Source organism: Oryza sativa, chromosome 9, assembly GCF_034140825.1.
Source record: "Oryza sativa Japonica Group chromosome 9, ASM3414082v1".
In the NCBI taxonomy this organism is placed as follows: domain Eukaryota; kingdom Viridiplantae; phylum Streptophyta; class Magnoliopsida; order Poales; family Poaceae; genus Oryza; species Oryza sativa.
The window spans coordinates 11844537-11867292 of NC_089043.1; the positions used below are offsets into that span (position 1 = coordinate 11844537).

The 22756-nt window shown below is 45.0% G+C and overlaps 1 protein-coding gene across 1 annotated transcript; it reads left to right on the forward strand.

Moving 5' to 3' along the window:
* Positions 1–5652: 5652 nt before the first annotated feature.
* On the forward strand, positions 5653–9789 carry LOC107278553 (uncharacterized). Its single transcript, XM_015756013.3, has one exon. It carries the CDS (start codon positions 7363–7365, stop codon positions 8929–8931), a length of 1569 nt encoding a protein of 522 aa, XP_015611499.1. The 5' UTR covers positions 5653–7362; the 3' UTR covers positions 8932–9789.
* The last annotated feature ends 12967 nt before the right edge of the window (positions 9790–22756 follow it).

The following is a 22756-nucleotide window of genomic DNA, read 5'->3' on the forward strand; positions in this document are numbered from 1 at the left end:
TTTTGTCACTCTGCATTCATAACAGGCATAAATATATCTTACTTTACCCATGGCATGGCCTCATCACAGTTGGATATTATGTAGTGCCTCATTCTATGCAAGTCTGAATAAGATGCAGTCTCGATATGAAATTTGTTCTTACTGTACAGCATGCTCCCAAAAATACTTAGACCAGCAGGTGGTGCACTGACTTGGCTATTTTCTTGACGTTCTGGCCTATTCACCTTTGTACTAACATCTTCAAAGAACCGAGCACAGAAAGTAAGGCACTCCTCCGATATATATCCCTCTGCTATTGATCCTTCTGGGCACGCTTTGTTCCTCACATAGCCTTTAAGGGTACGTAGGTACCTCTCAACAGGATACATCTATCTATAACAAATAGGGCCTCCAATTCTAGCCTCCGAAGCAATATGAACTGGTAAGTGCATCATAATATCAAAAAATGATGGAGGGAATATCATCTCAAGCCGACAAAGGGTCTCTCCAATTGAATTGCATAGTTTTTCAATTTCAGTCACCTCAAGCTCCTTTGAACATACTTCATTAAAAAACCTGCTGAGCTCGATCAATGGGATCACAACATCTTCAGGCAAAATATGGCGTACCACCAACGGTAAAAGTTTTTGTAATAAAACATGGTAGTCATGGCTTTTAAGTCTACTAACCTTCCAACCATTTTCATCAACACATCTCCTGATATTTGAGGCATAACCATCTGGCATCTTGACATGTTGTAGAAATCTACACAGAATTTCCGTCTGACTTGGACTTAACGTGTACAAGGCTACTGGCAAAGTGTATTTTCCTTTATGGACCAATAGATGTTGATCCTTCCTAATACCCAATTCTTGCAAATCAAGTCGAGCCTTCTCACTGTCCTTAGATTTACCTGTTACATCAAGCAAAGTACCTAGCAAGCTCTCACATATGTTCTTCTTAATATGCATCACATCTAGATTGTGGCGTATAAGCAATGATTCCCACTAAGGAAGATAAAAAAAATACTCTTCTTCCTCCAGTTGTGCCATCTAGTATTTTCAATTCACCCTTGTTATTGAAGCTAACCTTGTTCTTTCGCCACCTGTGGTTTGAAGCCAAAAAGCGGCGATGGCCCATATAGCAGTGCTTCTTGCCGTATTTTAACCACAAGTATTCAGTATCCTTGTGACAATAAGGACACACAAACTTGCCTTTTGTGCTCCAACCTGATAACATGGCATACGCAGGAAAATTATTTATTGTCCAGAGCAGAATTGCACGTAGCGTAAAATTCTTTTTCACCTTGGCATCCCATGTTTCAACTCCTTCAGTGCATAGCTGTTTAAGCTCATCGATCAGCGGCTGCAAATATACGTCAATGTTCATCCCTGGAGATCTAGGCCCAGGTATCAGAATCGATATCATCCAATAAGATTGTTTCAAGCACAACCAAGGAGGCAGATTATAAGGAATTAGGATCACCGGCCATGTAGTGTAAGTCACATTCAACATCCCAAATGGATTGAATCCGTCTGATGCAAGTCCAAGCCTAACATTGCGTGGATCAGATGCAAACCGATCCCTGAACTTTTCATTTACGTGCTTCCATGCTAATGAGTTTGCTGGGTGCCGCACTTTCCCATCATCAACCAATTCTTCCTTGTGCCAACGCATATATGTCGATGTGGTCTCATTCATATATAATCTCTGAAGTCGAGGAATAAGTGGAAAATACCGAAGTATTTTACGAGGACGAAGGACCTTTTTCTTTGCTCCTCCAATACCACTTCCTTCCCCGAGTTCTCCAGAATCTATATTTTTCCACCTACTCTCCCCACATGTTGGACATGTGTTCATCTTATCATACTCTCCACGAAATAACACACAATCATTGACACAAGCATGAATCTTTTGGTAGTCCAACCCAAGATCTCGGACTACCTTACGAACTTTATCCAAAGTATTTGGGACACAATATCCCTCATGGAGCAAAAGACAGAATAAGTGAAGTATTTGCTCCATGGCATTGTTGCTGATACCGTACATGCACTTAATCTGAAATAGCCTAACAATGAAAGATACCTTTGTAGCCTCCTTGCACCCTGGGTATAATTCTTTCCGAGCTTCTTCCATAAACTGAAAAAATTGCTGACTCATTTGGCACCTTAATATTATTATCTCTGATATCCCCGTGTATAGCACCACTAATTAGCGAAGAAAGCAAATTATCGACAGAGCCGACATCATCAACTTCGGCTTCACTAATCTCCCGATCATCCACAACCATAGGTTTACTAACAGAACGTTTCTGTTTTATGAAATCCTTATCAAACCCTCTACCAAGCAAGTGTTGTTGAACCTCAATTTTCGTTCCGTACGCCATGCAACAACACCTAGTACATGGACAGGCCGCAGTCTCTCCTGGATAGGTACCTTCAAATGTATGTTCAATGAATTTCTCGAATCCAACTTGCCACGCATCATCTGACTGAGACAATAGCATCCAACTATGATCATCATCACATGCCATATTCCAAGTGAGAAAATCCGTTACCAAATTTGCCTAAGGGATAGTATGCAATGAAATAAACCAAATTTTAATTACATAGATATATAGAAAAAAAGAATCAACAGTTTTCATTGCACTCGTGATCGAAGAGGTACCTGAATATATATAAATATATTGATCGATTCGGACGGCGTCGAGATATCGAGTTGGGAGACAGGGACAGGGTGTGGTCTCGCCAGCGTCGAGTGCTTCGGTGTCGCCGGCGATTGTGCAAGATATACTAGGGTCACCGGCGCTAGCTAGTCTGATCAGGGTTATCTATCTATCGATTGCTAAGGGTAGGGTTAATCATACCTGTTTTTTTCAACGATTCAGCCCAGCTAGTTGGCCGGCCGACTTAATTACGTAATTCATGACCCCTGGCCCGGGCCACAATAATGATGCAAGACAACTTAAAGTTTAACAATACAAGGGCCCATGAACAATCTGCAAGTGGCACCACCAATCTCACCTATTGCAACGATTCGTTAAACTATAGCAATGACGAAATATTGTTGCGAGAGAACCTTGTTAGTTGCAACGATTTTCGGTGTTTGTTGCAATATCAAAGAATGATTGCAACGATTCATGTTTGCATTGCAATACCTATAGACTAATTCGCAACAATTTAGGTTTGCGTTGCAATACCTATAGACTCATTTGCAACAAAGTAGTTTTGCGTTGCTATATACATGAACCTTATAACAACGCTCTAAATTCGTTGCGACATGGATAACTATTGCAACAATAACATAAAGCGTGGCAATATCATCACCCTAATTACAACGCAGATTTATTCGTTGCGATACTTCCTAGTTATTGCAACAAAAAAATTAGAATCGCAACACTACATAATTAGTGGTAATATGCCCCCCCATCGCAACTAAATTAGACTTCGGTAGCAATAACCCCTATGTATTGCAACGAAAATCACGTCGTTGCCCAAAATTTTGTGGCATTAGCCCGAAAACCTTGTAATGGGCCTCCTGCCGCACCTGGGACCTCGCTGCCCAAAGCACCTCCACCTCTGCGAAAATTGGGTACGAATCTCGCCCTCTGCTAGGTGATTTGTTCCGATTGCTTTGTGATGCAATCCCGTGGTCCTCTGCTGCTTTTATTTTGGGAAAAATAGAGTCCGATTGCAGAACGAATCGTTGTCCTCCTCCGATTCCCGTTCCGTGCCCGACATGGTTTCCCCTCGATCTGCTCTTCTGTGCCAAAACAGAGACGAGTCCTAGGCCGACTCCATCCATGACACACCCAGATCAAGACCTGCGCAATCTCGGTAAAAAAACCGAACCTCCCTACTAGCTGGGCTTTGGTCACGTTACATGGTAACGACTTTGACACCAACACATGCACATCGCCACCTCCCGTGACCTCCTCAGCCTTCACGCACCCGTACGACCTCTAGCGCAGCCTCCCGGCATCCCGCTGAACCTCGCCGGCGATGAACACCGCCGGTCAGTTGCATCCAATGCATATTGCTGTGCTAACACGATTAAATAGAGCAATGACGGTCTGTATTGGCTGCCCGTCTTCCTGATTCCGCCGCTTATCGTATGTGCGCCGCCACAATAGCAATCCATCACGCACCACATCGTCAGCACATCAAAAAACAGCACGTAGAAACCACCCGCTCCTACTTCCGATTGAACACCATCAATCAAGTCACGAGTCGAAGCCGACAAGTCGTATGCCGTATTCCAGCCATCGAACGACCCGAGCGCTACGTCTAGCCATCTCCCTGTCGAACGCAGCTCATCGAAAGGCCCAGACCACCCCGCCCAGAGTATTCGAATCCACCGATCGAGAACGCTGATCGCCTCTAGCTTCAATCAACCCGAGCATGCGGCCGCACGTCTCCCTGTCGAGAGTAGCTCACTGGAAAGTTCGAGCCACCCGCCTGAAGTGTCCGATCCACCGATTGATTCGCCAATCGCTTCCGCGGCCATCAACCCGAGCACCACGTCTGGTCATCTCCCTATTGAAAGCGGCCATCAACGGTTCCGGTCGCCTCCAGAAGTGTTCGATCCACCGATCAAGACTTCGTTGATCGCCGCCGTGCTCCACCTTGCGCCAATGCCCCTTCCTGGACATTACAAGCAAGCTACGCAGTGTGGGGCACCTCCATCGCGCCTCTACCATGGACCTCCCGCAGGCTCTGATACCACTTGTTATAAAACCAGCCCCGAAATCGACATCGGTAGCTAAACGCGGAAGAAAACACCATAGGAGATCCAAAACGATGACTACACCGAGACACGATATTTGGTAATGGAGTTCAGCCGTAGCCTACATCTCTGGGGCACTGATTACGGGCGCTCCTCCCCGGTCCGGCATATACAGCGTATCAGAGTTACAACAACTCACGGCCGGTCGCCGCTGGCAGCCGCTCCCTCTCGCTATGCTAAGTCGCCATGCAGTTACAATAGGCACGCCCCTCTATTTATGAGAGACGATCCTGGGATAGAGTCCGACTCATACTCTAGTCCTAATACCTATTACAACTCCAAGTTCTAAACTGTAACCGACTACTTACCCCATCCAACGACTGCCTTGATTGGGCCCGCCTGCAGGTCAAGAAAATCCCCAATACGGCCGGCCAGTACGTGCCTTGGACACCTTTATTGCGTGGTTGCTGCACGAACTTTAATTACTTCACTTTCACTGGTTTCGATTACACTTTACATTGTATATATGTAGCGTGCTCGATATATCGCATATTCGCATGTGATGTGATATTTTTGAATCGTGGTGGCTGTCACTTAGACTATATATATATATATATATATATATATATATATATATATATATATATATATATATATATGTGTGTGTGTGTGAGTGGTGCAGAATTCTACCGAGCAAGACAGAAGCAAGCTAGACACGCATAGCATACAGAGAAACGAGCTTATGGATAGCCACCAGGAGACAACCGATATGGAGCTTGCAGGTAAGTAATTAAGCACGTACGTACGATGTAATCTATGTATACGTCCGTCACATTTACGGCTTGTTTCTGCAGTGCATATATATCTATGTAATTAATGGTCACTGGGATCCGGAAAACGTAATTTGCTAAGAGAAATGTCGACTGGGAAGCATATATTAATTAATTTAATTTTACTGTAACAGTTTCAGAATAGTTATTACGGCTTGTTTCTTCAGTGCATTTGTATCTATGTAATTAATTAATGGTCACTGGGGTCATATTGATTTTACTGTGCAACAGTTTCAGAATAGTTTTGAACATAAACATGATTCTGTTGTGTTCTGTATAAATTATCAGTCGCCTGAAACTCTGACGTATCCGGCCCCAAAACCTAGATCTACGCTCCGGCCGTCCAATATATAGCCAATATATAGCATGCTACAAGACGCATATAATTTCAATTTAGAAGAGCACTGTTGTAATCTATTCTCAAATGTCCTCTATTTTTTTTCTGTATTTCATGGGTCTTTCTTCCTTCTATTCTTCATAATGCTTAAAGTTTTATTATGTCCATGCAACATTTCTGAGCCATTAATTACTTACTTTAAATTTTAAAATTTGATTCAGGGTAAAGCTAAAAGTTAAAAAATCAGACTAAGCCAACGGATTAGGATATATATAGGATAGACTTGTTTCTTACTCGGTACGGTAGGAAAACCATTCTGTTAATATGATATGGGCTACAATTATCATTCATAAACGCTAAAAGACAATTAATTTCTAGTAATCAATCAGGCGATTTTTTTAATTGTTTCCATATTGCACTTGATGATCCAATATGAACCAAATAGTGAACGTGAAATCTACTATCTCAATCCCAGAATATAAGAATTTTTAAAGTTAGATACAGTTATTAAGAAAGTAGGAATATTTAATAGAGGAAGGTTGACATTTGTTGAAACCTGGAGATAGGTAGGGATATTGAATGTTGGAAGGTGTGATTAGTTAGGAAGAGAATGCTGATGGAAAAATTGTTTCGTTTTAAGATAAATTGTAAAGTGTACAATTTGTTATATTTTGGGACGGATGGAGTACATTTTTTCGGATAATGTCAAGTTATAGTTGTTCAATTAAAAACAGTATTAACGTGTTTAATTATATAGTTATATACATTTAAATATGTATCAAGGCCCCCCTCAGTCGTATAGAAAGAACAACCTAATATAGCTGTCACAGATTTGCAGTAGATTGCAATTTGCAAGTGACAATTTTGTTATATTGTTTGGCGATGCTGAATTTAGTGTGAACAATATATCTGTACTTTTATTTCCTCAGCTTGCTTTGTGGTCTTTTAATTAATTCAATAATTACACCGCTGGCATATGAACTTGCGAGGTGGGTGCGATTTAGTACGTAAACAAGTAAATCACTTATTTTGATGCATAAACCTGTCTAGTGTGTACAATCCAAACCCAAAATAATACATCATAACTAATTTCACTAAGTTGAATACTGATTAGGATTGTTATATAGGCTTTCATGTCAAGATGAGGTTACCTAAATACACATATGTTCAATCAAATATATAAAAGTCATGTTAATTATACATATTAAAGGTGAATATATACAAAATAATAGAAGAAATAATTGTTACCCATTTACAAACACGACATTTGTCATGCCCTTGATCGTTTGTGCACGAAATTATATATCAGACTAACTCAACATGATTAGTCACAAATATATCGATTTGAACTATTTCGCACTACATACTAGACAAGTTTGCACATCATAATAAGCAATTTAAAAGTTTATGTACTAAAATACAGTCACTTCATAAGTTTGTATACCGGCGACACAATTTAATTACTCTCTAATTAATTTCTTCCTGCCGCGTATGAACAGTGTTTTTTTTTTAGCTATGCTACATCGTCATCATGCAAACCTAAGTCTGCTAGTACGGCAGATATCCCTTAGTTTTTTGAATGCTTGCAACACTGACTGTAAACATTATTCAGCAGAAGGCCAAGCAGAAATTTGCATTGAAACTCTGCTCACCAACTTGACGGCCTGCTGGGAGAGAAGCAGGACAGGGAGCAACCGACCCGAGTGTAAGATTCCGTTATTATGCCCTCCGCAGAGGCCGGCTGCGGTGTGCATCGGCCCCAACCACCACAATCCCTTCTACCACCTGATGGAGCAGGAGAAGAAGGTGATGCTCTACGGCATTCTGATCCTGGTGGACGAGCAGCACAAGGCTGCCGTGCTGAGGAGATTAGTGGATGCGGTCACTGCCCTCGAAAGCGTTGCGAAGGAGCATTATTACATGGAGCAGGTGCCTTGCGATGCCATGAGACGTACTGCGGGTTTCGTGCAGATGCTGCTCCTCGACGGATGCTACATCCTTGGCAAGTTCGTGCTCCATGACCTCTTACCCGTCAGGGCCAACGGTGCGGGGACGAGCCAGCAGCAGCAACATGGTACTGGAAGCGCGATGCAGAACATGGAATTGGTGCGCGACGTGTTCTACCGCCTGGATAACCAGATACCCTTCTGTGTCCTCCGCGCCATCTACGGGGTGCTCCGTGAATGTAGAACCACGCCGGGGGTGATGGCGAGGGAGCTCGATGAGACGTTGGCCGTCCAAGTCCAGGCACTTCTCAAACATTTCGGATACTCCATTAGGAACCAAGTGCCCCGCGAGATCTGGCACCTGCATCACATGCTGCACAAGCACTTCGTCCCACAGGACGATCCTATTCCTACCGGCGATGCTGTTCGGCTGCCGGTCGACGTCGTCGACACCGGCCGGAGATCAGCTACGGCAGCCGCCCCCACCTTGTACCGGTGGCGCGCAGCGACGTTCTACCATGCCACCGGCGTGATCTTCATGAAACGCCACCTCCGCCACGGCGCCAGCAGCGGCGCGTGGCGCTGGTTCGTCGACGGCGGCGGCGCCCGCTCCGTTCTGGACGTGAAGTTCCATCCGCTGACGCTGCGGCTGAGCATCCCGCCGCTCATGGTGGACATGAACACGTCCACGGTCCTCCGGAACCTGATGATGCTGGAGCAGCACAACCCGAGCCTGGGGAGCCAGGTCACGGCCTACTGCTACTTCCTGTCGCAGCTAGCCGGCACGGCGAGCGACGTCGCGCTCCTCGCCAAGAAGGGGATCATCGTGAGCCTCCTGGCCAGCGACGGCGACGTCGCCAGGATGCTCGGCGAGCTCTGCGTCGGCATCACCATCAACCCGGCCGACGAGCGCAGCCACAACTACCTGCTCGACACGAGGAAGGGCCTCGAACGTATGTACAAGACCCGCGTGATTAGGTGGATAGCGCAGCTCTACCACCGCTACTTGAGCAATCCGTTCGTGCTGACGGTGCTGGTGGCTGCCATGGTTGGATTTGTCTGTGAACTTATACAGGCAATCTATGCAGTCAAGTCCTTCAAGCGCCGACCATAACATCTACATGTGGAGCTGGCAAACCTTAAATATCGAACTACCCGCCTTTTGTTAGGTTTATTTTTCTCTCCTTTCACTCCATTAAGAGTAGTTAACATTGGGAGTACTTAATTTTTATCCGGGTTCTGTAAATTGTAATAAGGCGCCAATTCCATTTTATTTAGATCCGTGTGCCGGGCATGTCGCGTTCGTTGTAGCTTACACAGGCCAGCTTGTTTGTGTCATGTCATCAAAAGTAGTACCATTTTTTTCCAAAAAACTTTTAACATCAACATTGCTTAAATAAATAGCATAAGTTTTAATACTAGAACCAACTATTAGCTATAAGCTTATGTTTGACCTAATATAAGATGTACAATAGTTTATTTATAAGGTTAATTACCTCTCTATTTTGCTCATCTATATATGTAATACAATTTTCTTGGAGCATGTGAAGACCAGGTTTTTTTTTATGAGAATTTCGCTTTGGACCAGTTCTTTTTACCAGAGTTTCACAATAGACCAGGCCTAACATTAGGTTTTCACTTAACACCATATAATTTTGCACTAGGTTGCACTTTGGACTAGGGGTTGGTGATTTGGGATAGGATGTTGGCTGTGGCCCATCCACGTTAGCAGGCAACACCCTCTCTTCTTCGGCACCGGCAATGCTGATCTGGCCACCGCCAAGCAACAAGGATGTGGGTGAGCTCTGCACGTGCATAACAGCTGAGCATATGCGGGGAGAAGAGCAGCCGAGAAGGTGCGGCAAGTGGGAGAAGCAATGATCTCGAACGACAAGAATGTGCTTGGAGATTGTTGAGGTCACCGGTCACAGAACAAAGAGATCGGCGACGGGCTTGAATGGGTCGCGGACGTGGAGACATTGGATCCAGACAAAGAGATGTTGATGGTGGTAGCTAGGTCATTGTTCCAACAAGGACGTGATGTGGTGGCTGGGTTGTGGTACCATAGCCTTGGCGATGGCTGTGGCTTGGCTTTGGCCGAGGCGACGACAGCGCAGAACAAAGGCAAGAAGATGGCTAGCAGCTGCAGTTCTGCCTGCTTGTGTAGATGGGCCAGTTCAAATTGCTTCCAAAGTGCAATCAAATGTAAAAACATATGGTGTTAAGTGAAAACTTTGTGTTAGCCCTGATTCTTTGTGAAACTTGGATCAAAAGAACTAGACCAAAGTGAAATTTACTCTTTTTTTATTTTGTCTCTCTCTTTCACATACTTGTCGAGTTTTAGCTAGCTGTTATAGTTGCTCAAAGGTCCTACGGAAAAAATAAAGGTACTATATATGTAATTAGCTTTATAATTACATATAGCATCAAATTCATTTTGCTACTACGTAATAACTTCATTTTTATAATCCGTATTGAGATATTACATCAGCTTCTAGCTAGGATGTAAATTAATGAGGATATAGCGATGTAATTAGCCATATACCTAGTAATTTAGTGTGTATTTGCTCGAACGACAAATAAATTGAGTATTTAGAATGCCCTGACAGATTTTCGCCTAATGAAATGTGCCATACTGTATGCCTGTACAAAGTTACTAATAACACAACTAAGGCAGTTAGTTTTTCTAACATGTGGGCTTATAAATAATTCTTCTTTGATATGATTAAAATGCCCAGTTCCGAGGCTATTACACCTTCCCAGTGCACTGGGAAATAAGCTCATATTTTATTATATAATGGACAGCGTGATCTGGTCAAAATTTATATTCGCGCACCAGTGTCAGCACTACTTGAAAACATTTTTTGAATGTTTATAATAATGACAAAGGGTCCTATGGTCTAATTGCATGTGTACTAAATTTCTCCGTTCCAATCGTTCTGGTGGGTTGGTATGTCGACTGTGCATGCCCTGACAGTCGAGTACGAATGTGCAATGCACTCTCTACTGGAGTACTCACATTCGACATACGAAAACTGACAACAAATTTTAAATATCAAAAGGGTGGGAATAAATCTGTACCAGTCTCAAAAGCAGAAATTGTTCCCTATTGGAAATTTTGAATGCACACTTTTTAGGCATGACACTGCAAAGCAGATCATTGTCATTGATATATATGAATGCCATGTTTTCTTTTCCTAATGGTCCCCATGTGGCATGAACATGGTGGCCACTTGATCATTGGATGCAGCGCCGTTCCCACAACCGTCCCGGATGAGCCCCCAGTTGTCTTCTCTATCCCACATAGGCCTCGATCGGTTGAAATGTGATGCATTTGGAATCTTGGTTTGAGCAGATGACCTCTCCTTTTGAATCTTTCACAATGTCAGCACCATTGGAGTCGAATTTTTCTTTGGAGAACCACTTTGACAGAATAAGGATTCACATGTATTTAGATTCCCTAATACTGAAGCTTGGTGCTGCTGCTAGCTGCTACTAAATGATGTTCCTAGCTGCTAATTGATGTTGTTTGATGATGTTGTGTGCGCCTGCTAAATGCTTTGATATATGCATTTGTTTTCATATATGCTTGTCATGATTCAAAATTCAGAAGCAATATATTTACTCCTTGTTAGTAGGTTAGTTATAGTTCACATTTATTTTACTCTTTTATACAACATAAATTGTTAGAGGAATGACACGAGGGCCTTTGACTGAGCCCGCTGAAACACATCGTCAATATCCCGAGCGAAGCCAAGGGCGAAGTGCGAAGCCGAAGGCGAAGCGCAAGATCAAGGGTGAAGCAAGGGATCTTCGCGAAATATGTGAACTAATTGGCACCCAGGGTGGACAGACCCTTCGGTGAAGCCCATTAGGCGGCCCAAGAATGAGTGGCCTAATTGCCTGTAATTCCCCATGGGAATAAGTTCACCGAAGGTCCCTCAACTTAACAGCGAGATTTTTTAAGATCCTTTAACCCCAAAACCAGAAATGTATACCCCTAAACACACACAAACCGTGCATAAAAGGTCCCAAGGCAGTATATATGAGTGGTTTCGCTGACATGGCATCCTAGTCAGCAAAACATTTAAAAAATTACATGGGCCCACATGTCAGCTGCACATTTTTTTCTTCTCTTTTCTCTCTTCTCTCTTCTCTTCTTCAGGCCAGCGGCAGGAGGAGAGACGATGGGCACGCGCGGATGCCGGCGGCGGGCGAGCGCCGCGGCGGAGCGTGGCGACAGAGCAACGAAGCGGTGGCGGGCTGCGGGCGGAGCCGACGGCGGGCGAGCGCCGCGGCGGAGCATGGCGGCAGAGCAGCGAAGCGGCGTCGGGCTACAGGCGGAGCGGACGGCGGCGAGGAGGCTGGCACAACTACGTCGCGCGTCACCGATATGCGCGCGGCCTTCCCGTGGCAGACCTGGCACGAGGCGTGGGACAAGAGCCACATGTCCCCCTCGTCGACGGCGCTGAGGCAGACCACGCACTCGACCGACGCCGTCGTGTTCGAGACCTCGCATCCCCAACCAATTGCTTACATACGACTACTCCAAAATTCCCCAATCCCGAATCCGATGTCAAGCTCATCTCATCTCGTTTCGTTAGCTACCTACCAAATTAATAAGCTACAGACAGCGTAGCGGACGAGGAATCCAAATCAAATCCAATCCTCAATCGAAGAATCCAATGGAGTGCGAGCCGGTGGTGCTTGTCACGCCCGGAATTTCTATCCAAAATTCCAAACGCTTACATGTGTGTGAACCCTCGTCCAGGAATCAGCCGAGGCACAAAATAACAAATTGATAATAGAGAACAATTATTACTCTAATTAATAAGCGTATAAAATGTCATTACAGAGGTAGATAGTTCCTCTCAATCAATAAAGATCTACGCAGCGGAAAATAAGATAAACGGCGCAGACGGCTCCACTCCACAGGCAGCTTGACCAAGGCTACACCTAATCCTCCACACCATCAGCTTCACTGTAGAACTCTCCTCTGATGAATGATTGCAAGGTGAGTATATGACATACTCAGCAAGCCACGCAGCAAATATGCAAGTGCACAGGATAACAAAGGATGGCATAGTAGGGTTTCATTTGCAAAAGCAGCATTTAGCAAATATTTGAGAATTTAATAAAACAGTTAAGTAATTAAATAATATTAATCCAACGCTATACAACATACCCTGTTGTATAGGCCCAACCATTCTGAACAACCATCCCGGCTGCACAGTTCTATCTCCAAACCAGGAATATACCATTCCAAACCAGGAGCTAATCAAATTATTACCAATTAAAGCACCTTTTATTATGATGAGAAGGGTGAGACTAATCACAAAAAACATTGTTAGACCCGCCCATAACCGCGGGCACGGCTATTCGAATAGTTTTACTCTGATCAGAGGTGTACCACTGTACCCACAAGACACAACCCCACATCATGTCACCACGTGCCTCAATACCACCACGGTACCTCGGAAAGGAGTTGTGACTATACCCCTTGCATAACACAATCCACTGCAGCGCACCTTCCTGGATCATAATCACCCCCTTAAAAACAAGGCATGGACTCCCCAGCGACCCCCGTGGGCTTATCTCCGCCACTTCTCAGTCTGGTGCCCCGCAATGAACCATGCTATACAAAAGATAAAGCCGTTGCCCACGCTGGCTTGTGGTTGGCACGGTTAATGTTTCACAACCGAAACTCGTGAACCGGTCCTTAATTGTCATGAGCACGACCATCAAAACCATGTGCTCACAACCCACCATTATCAGGTTTTAGTTGGAAAATAATTAATTAACAAATCACGATTGACCATCGTGAACTATCATTAAGCCATCATTAAATTATAGTGATTCATAAGTTATCCCAATAGTGTACTAATGTTTCTAAGCAGGGCTAAGCAATTATATCTAATACATCTAGTTGAACCAACATGTAGAGCTCAACTAGTCAAGTTATAATAACCCAAGGTATCAAGGAATAAGGTAATCAAGAATAAAAGGGCTATAACAAACAATAGGTTAATTCCACCCAATGACATTCGAAAATAAATGCAATATTTGAATAGAAACAATAGATTTAAATAGGATCAACATGCTCAAAGGGTTGTTTAGGATCTGTGTGACTTGCCTTGCTGGCCTTTGGAACTCTTCAAACTCTTCTCCGGCGAAAACGGACTCTCCGGAAACGACAGAATGTAAACATAAAGAAGCAAAATCACCAAAACAGCACATAAATAAGCTTGAACAGTACATGTGGATATTTTTAACATGTAGATCTCAATTTTAGAAAAAATTAGAGACTTGAACCAACTAAATCGGAGCTAAGATGAATTAGTTATGAATTTTTGAAGATTAAATCGGATTAAAACACTTAAATTGATTTTAATTGAATTATGACGCAATAATGAATTATTTTTGAAAAGGAAAAGGAAGATTATTGCGTCAGCGGGCTAGGGTTTCGGTGGACCGGGCGCACGGGCGACGGCTCACGCGAACGGACGGCCGAGATCGACTTGATCCAAAACGGACGGCCGAGATCGAACGGTCCACGACCGGCCCTGATGACGTCGGCGATGACGTCACCACCGGCGGCGGCGGCTCGGCGGCTCGGGCTTGCATGCTCGCCGGCGAACGACGGCACGGCGGCGCGAACGGAAGGCACCAACGGGTAGAGCGCGACGCGGCGAACTCACCGGTGACCAAAAGAGCGGCGGAAGATCAACGGACGGCGACGGCGACAAGGAGGAAGCGGTGGCAAACTTCGGGTCGACGGCGGCGACGGTGCTCCGGCGGTCTTCGGCGGCGGCGAAGGAGCGGACGAGAACGGCGGCGACTTGGCGATCACGACGGTAGCCTTCCCGAGCGATGACGACGACCGAGACGGCGGCGGTGCACGGCTGGAGCGACGGCTACGACGGCGGCGCTAGGTTGCACGGCGCTAGAGCTCTTCCGGCGACGAGAGGCGAAGGCGAAGGTGGCGACGGGTAGAGGAGACACCGGGGAACCTTTTAAAGGGGCTCGGAGTCGACGGCGAAGGCCCACGGCGGCTGGCGACGAGAAGGAAGGTTTAGGGTTCGGAGGAGAGAGACGAATCCGATTCGAACTCGATTCCAACGATTTCCAAAACGAATTAGCCGATGTTTCCAAAAGAGAAAAGGTAGAGGAGATCCCGGAGATTGTTTCCCCTCTATCAATTCGGCCGAAAACGGAAAGGATCGATCGAACTTGGAAGGGAACGGCGGCGGCGCGAAACTAGGGTTTCGAGCGGCGGCGGCCGGAGGTTGACGACGACCCTGACAGGTGGGCCCCACCTGTCAGCGGGCGGACGCGCGCGCGCGCGGCGGCGGACTGGGCCGGACTGGGCCGAGGAGAGAGAGAGCGGTTTTGGGCCAACTTTCGGCCCAAAGCCAAAAGAGACTTTTTAAAACCTTTTTCAATTTAAATTATTCATGAAATGCAATTCCATTTATTAAAAATACTTCCTTAGCTCAAATAAATCCCAGAAAAATCTAGGAATTATAGAATTAAGCAAAGTATTTAATGAAATTTTATCTGGCCCCATTTTATATTGGAATTTATTAATTAAAAATTAGATCTTCCCTTCTAGGCATTTAAAATAAATTCTAAAAATTCCATTTAAACAACAATTTATATATTTTGAATTTTCAGGGTGTGACAAACCTACCCCCCTTAAACAGAATCTCGTCCTCGAGATTCGGAAGAACTGGCGAACAGATACGGATGAGCTGACTTCAATTCATCTTCTCGTTCCCAAGTTGATTCTTCTTCCGAGTGATTACTCCATTGGACTTTGCAAAAGCGGATAACTCGATTTCTGGTTCTTCTCTCATCTATTTCCAAGATACGGATTGGTTTCTCAACATAGGTCAGATCCTCTTGGACTTCTATCTGTTCAAGATTAGCTTCTTCGGTAGGTACCCTTAAACACTTTTTCAGTTGCGACACATGGAACACATTATGGACTCCTGCCAAAGATTGAGGTAACTCCAACTGATAAGCAACCTCTCCTCTTCTACTGACAATCTTATAAGGTCCCACAAAACGCGGTGCCAATTTTCCTTTGGTGTGGAAACGATGAACTCCTCGAAGAGGCGTGACACGAAGATACACATAATCTCCTTCTTCAAAACTTAGATCTCTGCGGCGATTGTCGGCATAACTCTTATGACGAGACTGAGCCACTCGCAATCTTTCTTGAATGACCTTTACCTTTTCTTCTGATTCCCTTAGGATATCCGTCCCGAAAACCTGACGATCTCCCGTTTGATCCCACAAAAGCAGAGTGCGACACTTCCGACCATACAGTGCTTCGTAAGGAGCCATCTGAAGACTAGCTTGATAATTGTTATTGTACGAAAATTCTGCATAAGGTAGATTCTTATCCCAACTTCCACCGAAGTCTAAAGCACAAGCTCTCAACATGTCTTCCAAAATTTGATTCACCCTTTCGGTTTGTCCGTCTGTCTGCGGATGATAAGCAGTACTAAAGTTCAGCTTAGAACCCATCTCTTCCTGAAGCTTCTTCCAAAAATTTGAAGTAAATTGACTGCCTCGATCAGACACTATTTTCTTAGGGACGCCATGCAAACACACAATCCTTGCCATATACAATTCCGCTAAGCGACTTCCGGAATAAGTTGTCTTTACCGGAATGAAATGTGCCACTTTGGTAAGTCTGTCGACTATTACCCAAATAGAGTCATGGCCTGATGACGTTCTGGGTAAACCAGTGATAAAATCCATACCGATTTCTTCCCACTTCCATTCAGGAATCTTCAAAGGCTGCAGCAAACCGGCAGGTTTCTGATGTTCTGCCTTGACTCGCTGACAAACATCACATACTGCTACGTATTCTGCGATTTCACGCTTCATACTTGCCCACCAAAATCTTTCCTTGAGATCCTGGTACATTTTGGTACTACCAGGGTGAATGGAGTATAAAGTATCATGAGCTTCTTTCAGAATTGCATCTTTTAAATCTTTGTTGTCGGGGACGCAGATTCTCTCACCCAACCATACAGTTCCTTGCTCATCTTCCAAGAAACTGATAGCTTTTCCTCTTCTCATATTCTTCTTGATTTCTTGAATATCAGGATCATTAATTTGGGCTTCTCTAACTTGATCAATTAGAGTGGGCTTCGCTTCTAAGGCTGCAACGAAACCTCTACTGACAATTCCCAAATTTAATCTTTCAAATTCCTTGCATAACTCCAAAGGCAATTGTCGTCCTTTCGTAGCATTGCAATAGCCTTTCCTGCTAAGAGCGTCTGCTACAACATTACCCTTTCCTGGGTGATAATGAATTCCCATGTCATAATCCTTAATTAATTCCAACCATCTCCTTTGTCTCATGTTCAGATCCGGCTGAGTAAAGATATACTTTAAACTCTTGTGATCGGTATACACCTCTGTACGAGTACCGAAAAGATAATGACGCCAAATTTTCAACGCATGAACTACTGCAGCTAATTCAAGATCATGAGTAGGGTAGTTCTTCTCATGCGGACGTAACTGACGAGATGCATAGGCAACCACCTTCCCATCTTGCATCAGAACACAACCTAACCCAAGTTTGGATGCATCGCAATACACTTGGAAACCCTTCTTTGGATCAGGTAAAATCAAAATAGGAGCTGATATCAAGCGATTCTTCAACTCTTGAAAACTCTGCTCACATTCTTCCGGCCACTTGTACTTCACATCTTTCTGAAGCAGTCGTGTCATGGGCTTAGCAATCTTGGAAAAATTCTCTATAAACCTCCGGTAATATCCTGCGAGGCCTAAGAAACTGCGAATCTCTGAAACTGTCTTTGGTTGTTTCCAGTTGGTTACGGATTCCACATTACTAGGATCAACGGCAACTCCTCCGGCTGAGATGACGTGACCAAGGAACTTCACTTCAGACAACCAAAATTCATACTTGCTAAACTTAGCATACAGTTGATGTTCTCGTAGCTTCTCTAGTGCAAGGCAAAGATGTTCTTCATGCTCTTCTCTGGTTCGGGAGTAGATAAGAATGTTATCAATAAAGACCACCACGAACTTGTCTAGGTATTCCATAAACACTTTATTCATCAAGTTCATGAAGAAAGCAGGGGCATTGGTAAGTCCAAAAGACATAACAGTACATTCGAACAACCCATACCTAGTGGTAAAAGCTGTCTTAGGTATATCTTCCTCTTTGATTCTCAACTGGTGATATCCTGATCGAAGATCTATCTTGGAGAAAACGGTGGCACCTTTAAGCTGATCAAACAAATCATCAATTCTGGGTAGCGGATACTTATTCTTGATAGTCACATCATTTAGGGCACGATAGTCCACACACATCCTCTGGGTATAGTCTTTCTTTTCCACAAAAATAACCGGAGCTCCCCATGGAGATGAACTTGGTCTGATGTATCCTTTCTGAAGCAAATCATCTACTTGCCTCTTGACTTCTGCCAACTCATTGGCTGCCATTCTATAAGGTCTCTTATGGATCGGAGTTGTTCCTGGTACCAAATCTATTCTGAACTCTATATCCCTTTTAGGCGGCATACCAGGTAAATCATCGGGGAACATATCGGGATACTCCCGGACTATAGGAATCTCTTCCAAAGTTATTTGGTTCAGTCTTGACCTTAAAGACTCAGAAGACAATGCATGAACAGTCACAACTCGACCATCATTGCTGGTGAGAGTTACTTTTCTGTTAGCACAGTCTATCACACCTTTATGTCTGGCTAACCAGTCCATCCCTAGGATGACATCAAGGTCTTTGGATTCTAGCAGGATAAGATTGGCCAGAAATCACATCTGGAGCATCTTGAGCTTCTGCAGCAGCGACATGATTGACACGAGCCTTTGATGCTGGTACGGTAGAGTTGCTCTGGGTAGGGACAACCTTCACACGTCGAGGCCTCGGGCACTTGTCAGCATAATGTCCTGGGTCTCCACAGTTGAAACACACCACGGGCTTGCTGCCTTGCTCCCTCTTGGCAGGTTGTTGCTGTGTTGGAGCTGCAACAGGACGTGGAGCTTGATTACGAATGTTGTTGCCAGTATTGTTGTTGAAGAACTGACGCTGCGGACGAACAACAGACGAAGAACCTCCCTGTGGCATGGACTGGGGTCCTAAAGTAAGACGCGGCTTCTAATTATTCCCCTGTTGTGTCTTGAATTGAGCAATCCGGCGTTTCTTCTGCTCCATGCGATTGTACTTGTCTTCCTGACGAATAGCCTTATCCACTAACTTCTGGAAATCATGATAATCTCCAGTCATGAGTGGGTAAGAAAGCTCATCATTAAGTCCTTCCAAGAACTTCTCCTGACGCTCTTCATCATTGCGCACATCTTCCGGAGCATAACGAGCCAAACGATTGAACTCGTGCAAATACTCCGTAACAGAGCGAGATCCCTGGGTGAGCGACCTGAACTCCTTCTTCTTGAGAGACACCACTCCCGTTGGTATATGCGTCTTCCGGAAAGCAGCGGTGAATTCAAGCCAAGTGATAGGTTCAGCAGTAGTCCTATTCAGGCGGAAGTGATCCCACCATTCAGAGGCAGGGCCATGTAACTGGTGTGATGCAAATGAGACCTTCTCCTGATCAGTGCACTGAAGCAAATCCAACTTCTTCTCTATGGTATGCAGCCAATCACCAGCTTCAACAGGATTAGTGGTACTAGAGAAAATAGGCGGCCTCACACGAAGAAATTCTGCTAACTTGTTTTGGGGAGGTGCATGGTTATTTCCTTGGTTTTGCTGGTTCTGAAGTTGTTACATCATCATGTTCATAAGCTGAGTCTGTTGAGCAAGAACTTGAGCAAGAGTGGGATTCTCTCCATTGTTATTGTAACTGGGGCCATTCCCGTTGCTGCGAGTGTTCACCATCTGGCATAGACAGGGCACAAGAAGAGAAACCGGGGGAAACTACTTTGGACAGGGAATTACTTTAACTTTTATTGATCTTAACTGAGTTTCATTATTACAAACTGAAGACTCTCACACCACCAAACTCACCAACTTCCTAACACTCAAAAACAAACAAACACATGCACTTACATCCCACCACTGATGTAAATCACATGCGAGACACCCACAAGCAAACTTAAAACAAGCAAACTAACACAACGATCTAAGACAACGGTTAGACATGGCACTCTAGTTCTTCCGAGCATCGGAGGTCAATTGAAGGCTCGTTCGGCTCGTCTTCATCATCTTGAGTTGCTACCCACTCAATCTTGGAATGGTTGCGCTTGGATTCTTCTTTTTCATCGTCACTTATGATGATGACCGAAGGATCTGCTAGGGTTGGGGCAACTTCTTTCTCCACCACACGAACCTTTGGCGCCAATTGATAGCAAGGGACAAATAGAGCTCTCTTCCTTGCGGTGAGACGAATCCTGGCCTTCTGCGGCGGTGCTTCTCCCTTCAACGTAGCTAGCTCCTTCTCCAAACGATCCACCTTGTCTTCTAGCTTGTAAATCTTACCACGATTCCGGTCTTCACGATCTTGAGCCGCTAACACAGTCTCCGCACGGGTTTCATCCATAGCCCACAGCATCTCAACCAAATGCCTTGTGGTAGCATCATTCTCAATTCCTTCAGTCTCAAGGTAGCTGCCACGGTCACTTCCCTGGGGTTGACGAGGATGATAGCGATACTCCGTGTCGGCCAACTGATCACTATAGCGATCGCGGAGCTCTCCTATGGCGATCCTTGCCACCTCCTGACATGCATGGATGTAGTTTCTTCCTCCAGCTTCGAACATCACTGAGGGGATATCTTCACTATTACTGTTCAAGGTGACTTTGACTCGGCACTTCTCTTCATGACGATCATGAGAAATCTGGGCATAAAAAGGGGCAGTCCCAAATCCAATGACAAAGGACATTGTACGCAACTCTTGGACAAATCCCTCAACACCAAACAAGTACTCAGGCTTGAAGCGCGGCATCTAAAGACAAATGAAAGTAGGGTTTCATTTGCAAAAGCAGCATTTAGCAAACATTTGAGAATTTAATAAAACAGTTAAGTAATTAAACAATATTAATCCAACGCTATACAACATACCCTGTTGTATAGGCCCAACCATTCTGAACAACCATCCCGGCTGCATAGTTCTATCTCCAAACCAGGAATATACCATTCCAAACTAGGAGCTAATCAAATTATTACCAATTAAAGCACCTTTTATTATGATGAGAAGGGTGAGACTAATCACGAAAGACATTGTTAGACCCGCCCATAACCGCGGGCATGGCTATTCGAATAGTTTTACTCTGATCAGAGGTGTACCACTGTACCCACAAGACACAACCCCACATCATGTCACCACGTGCCTCAATACCACCACGGTACCTCGGAAAGGAGTTGTGACAATACCCCTTGCATAACACAATCCACTGCAGCGCACCTTCCTGGATCATAATCACCCCCTTAAAATCAAGGCATGGACTCCCCAGCGACCCCCGTGGGCTTATCTCCGCCACTTCTCAGTCTGGTGCCCCGCAATGAACCATGCTATACAAAAGATAAAGCCGTTGCCCACGCTGGCTTGTGGTTGGCACGGTTAATGTTTCACAACCGAAACTCGTGAACCGGTCCTTAATTGTCATGAGCACGACCATCAAAACCATGTGCTCACAACCCACCATTATCAGGTTTTAGTTGACAAATAATTAATTAACAAATCACGATTGACCATCGTGAACTATCATTAAGCCATCATTAAATTATAGTGATTCATAAGTTATCCCAATAGTGTGCTAATGTTTCTAAGCAGGGCTAAGCAATTATATCTAATACATCTAGTTGAACCAACATGTAGAGCTCAACTAGTCAAGTTACAATAACCCAAGGTATCAAGGAATAAGGTAATCAAGAACAAAAGGGCTATAACAAACAATAGGTTAATTCCACCCAATGACATTCGAAAATAAATGCAATATTTGAATAGAAACAATAGCTTTAAATAGGATCAACATGCTCAAAGGGTTGTTTGGGATCTGTGTGACTTGCCTTGCTGGCCTTGGAACTCTTCAAACTCTTCTCCTGCGAAAACGGACTGTCCGGAAACGACGGAATCTAAACAAAAAGAAGGAAAATCACCAAAACAGCACATAAACAAGCTTGAACAGTACATGTGGATATTTTTAACATGTAGATCTCAATTTTAGAAAAAATTAGAGACTTGAACCAACTAAATCGGAGCTAAGATGAATTAGTTATGAATTTTTGAAGATTAAATCGGATTAAAACACTTAAATTGATTTTAATTGAATTATGACGCAATAATGAATTATTTTTGAAAAGGAAAAGGAGGATTATTGTGTCAGCGGGCTAGGGTTTCGGTGGACCGGGCGCACGGGCGACGGCTCACGCGAACGGACGGCCGAGATCGACTTGATCCAAAACGGACGGCCGAGATCGAACGGTCCACGACCGGCTCACAGCGAACAGCCCCGATGACGTCGGCGATGACGTCACCACCGGCGGTGGCGGCTCGGCGGCTCGGGCTTGCACGCTCGCCGGTGAACGACGGCACGGCGGCGCGAACGGAAGGCACCAACGGGTAGAGCGCGACGCGGCGAACTCACCGGTGACCAAAAGAGCGGCGGAAGATCAACGGACGGCGACGGCGACGAGGAAGAAGCGGCGGCAAACTTCGGGTCGACGGCGGCGAAGGAGCGGACGAGAACGGCGGCGACTTGGCGATCACGACGGTGGCCTTCCCGAGCGATGACGACGACCGAGACGGCGGCGGCGCACGGCTGGAGCGACGGCTACGACGGCGGCGCTAGGTTGCACGGCGCTAGAGCTCTTCCGGCGACGAGAGGCGAAGGCGAAGGTGGCGACGGGTAGAGGAGACACCGGGGAACCTTTTAAAGGGGCTCGGAGGCGACGGCGAAGGCCCACGGCGGCTGGCGAC

Excerpts from the sequence above, each read along its gene's own strand:
- LOC107278553 (XM_015756013.3), top strand. The coding sequence starts at position 7,363 with ATGAACAGTGTTTTTTTTTTAGCTATGCTACATCGTCATCATGCAAAC.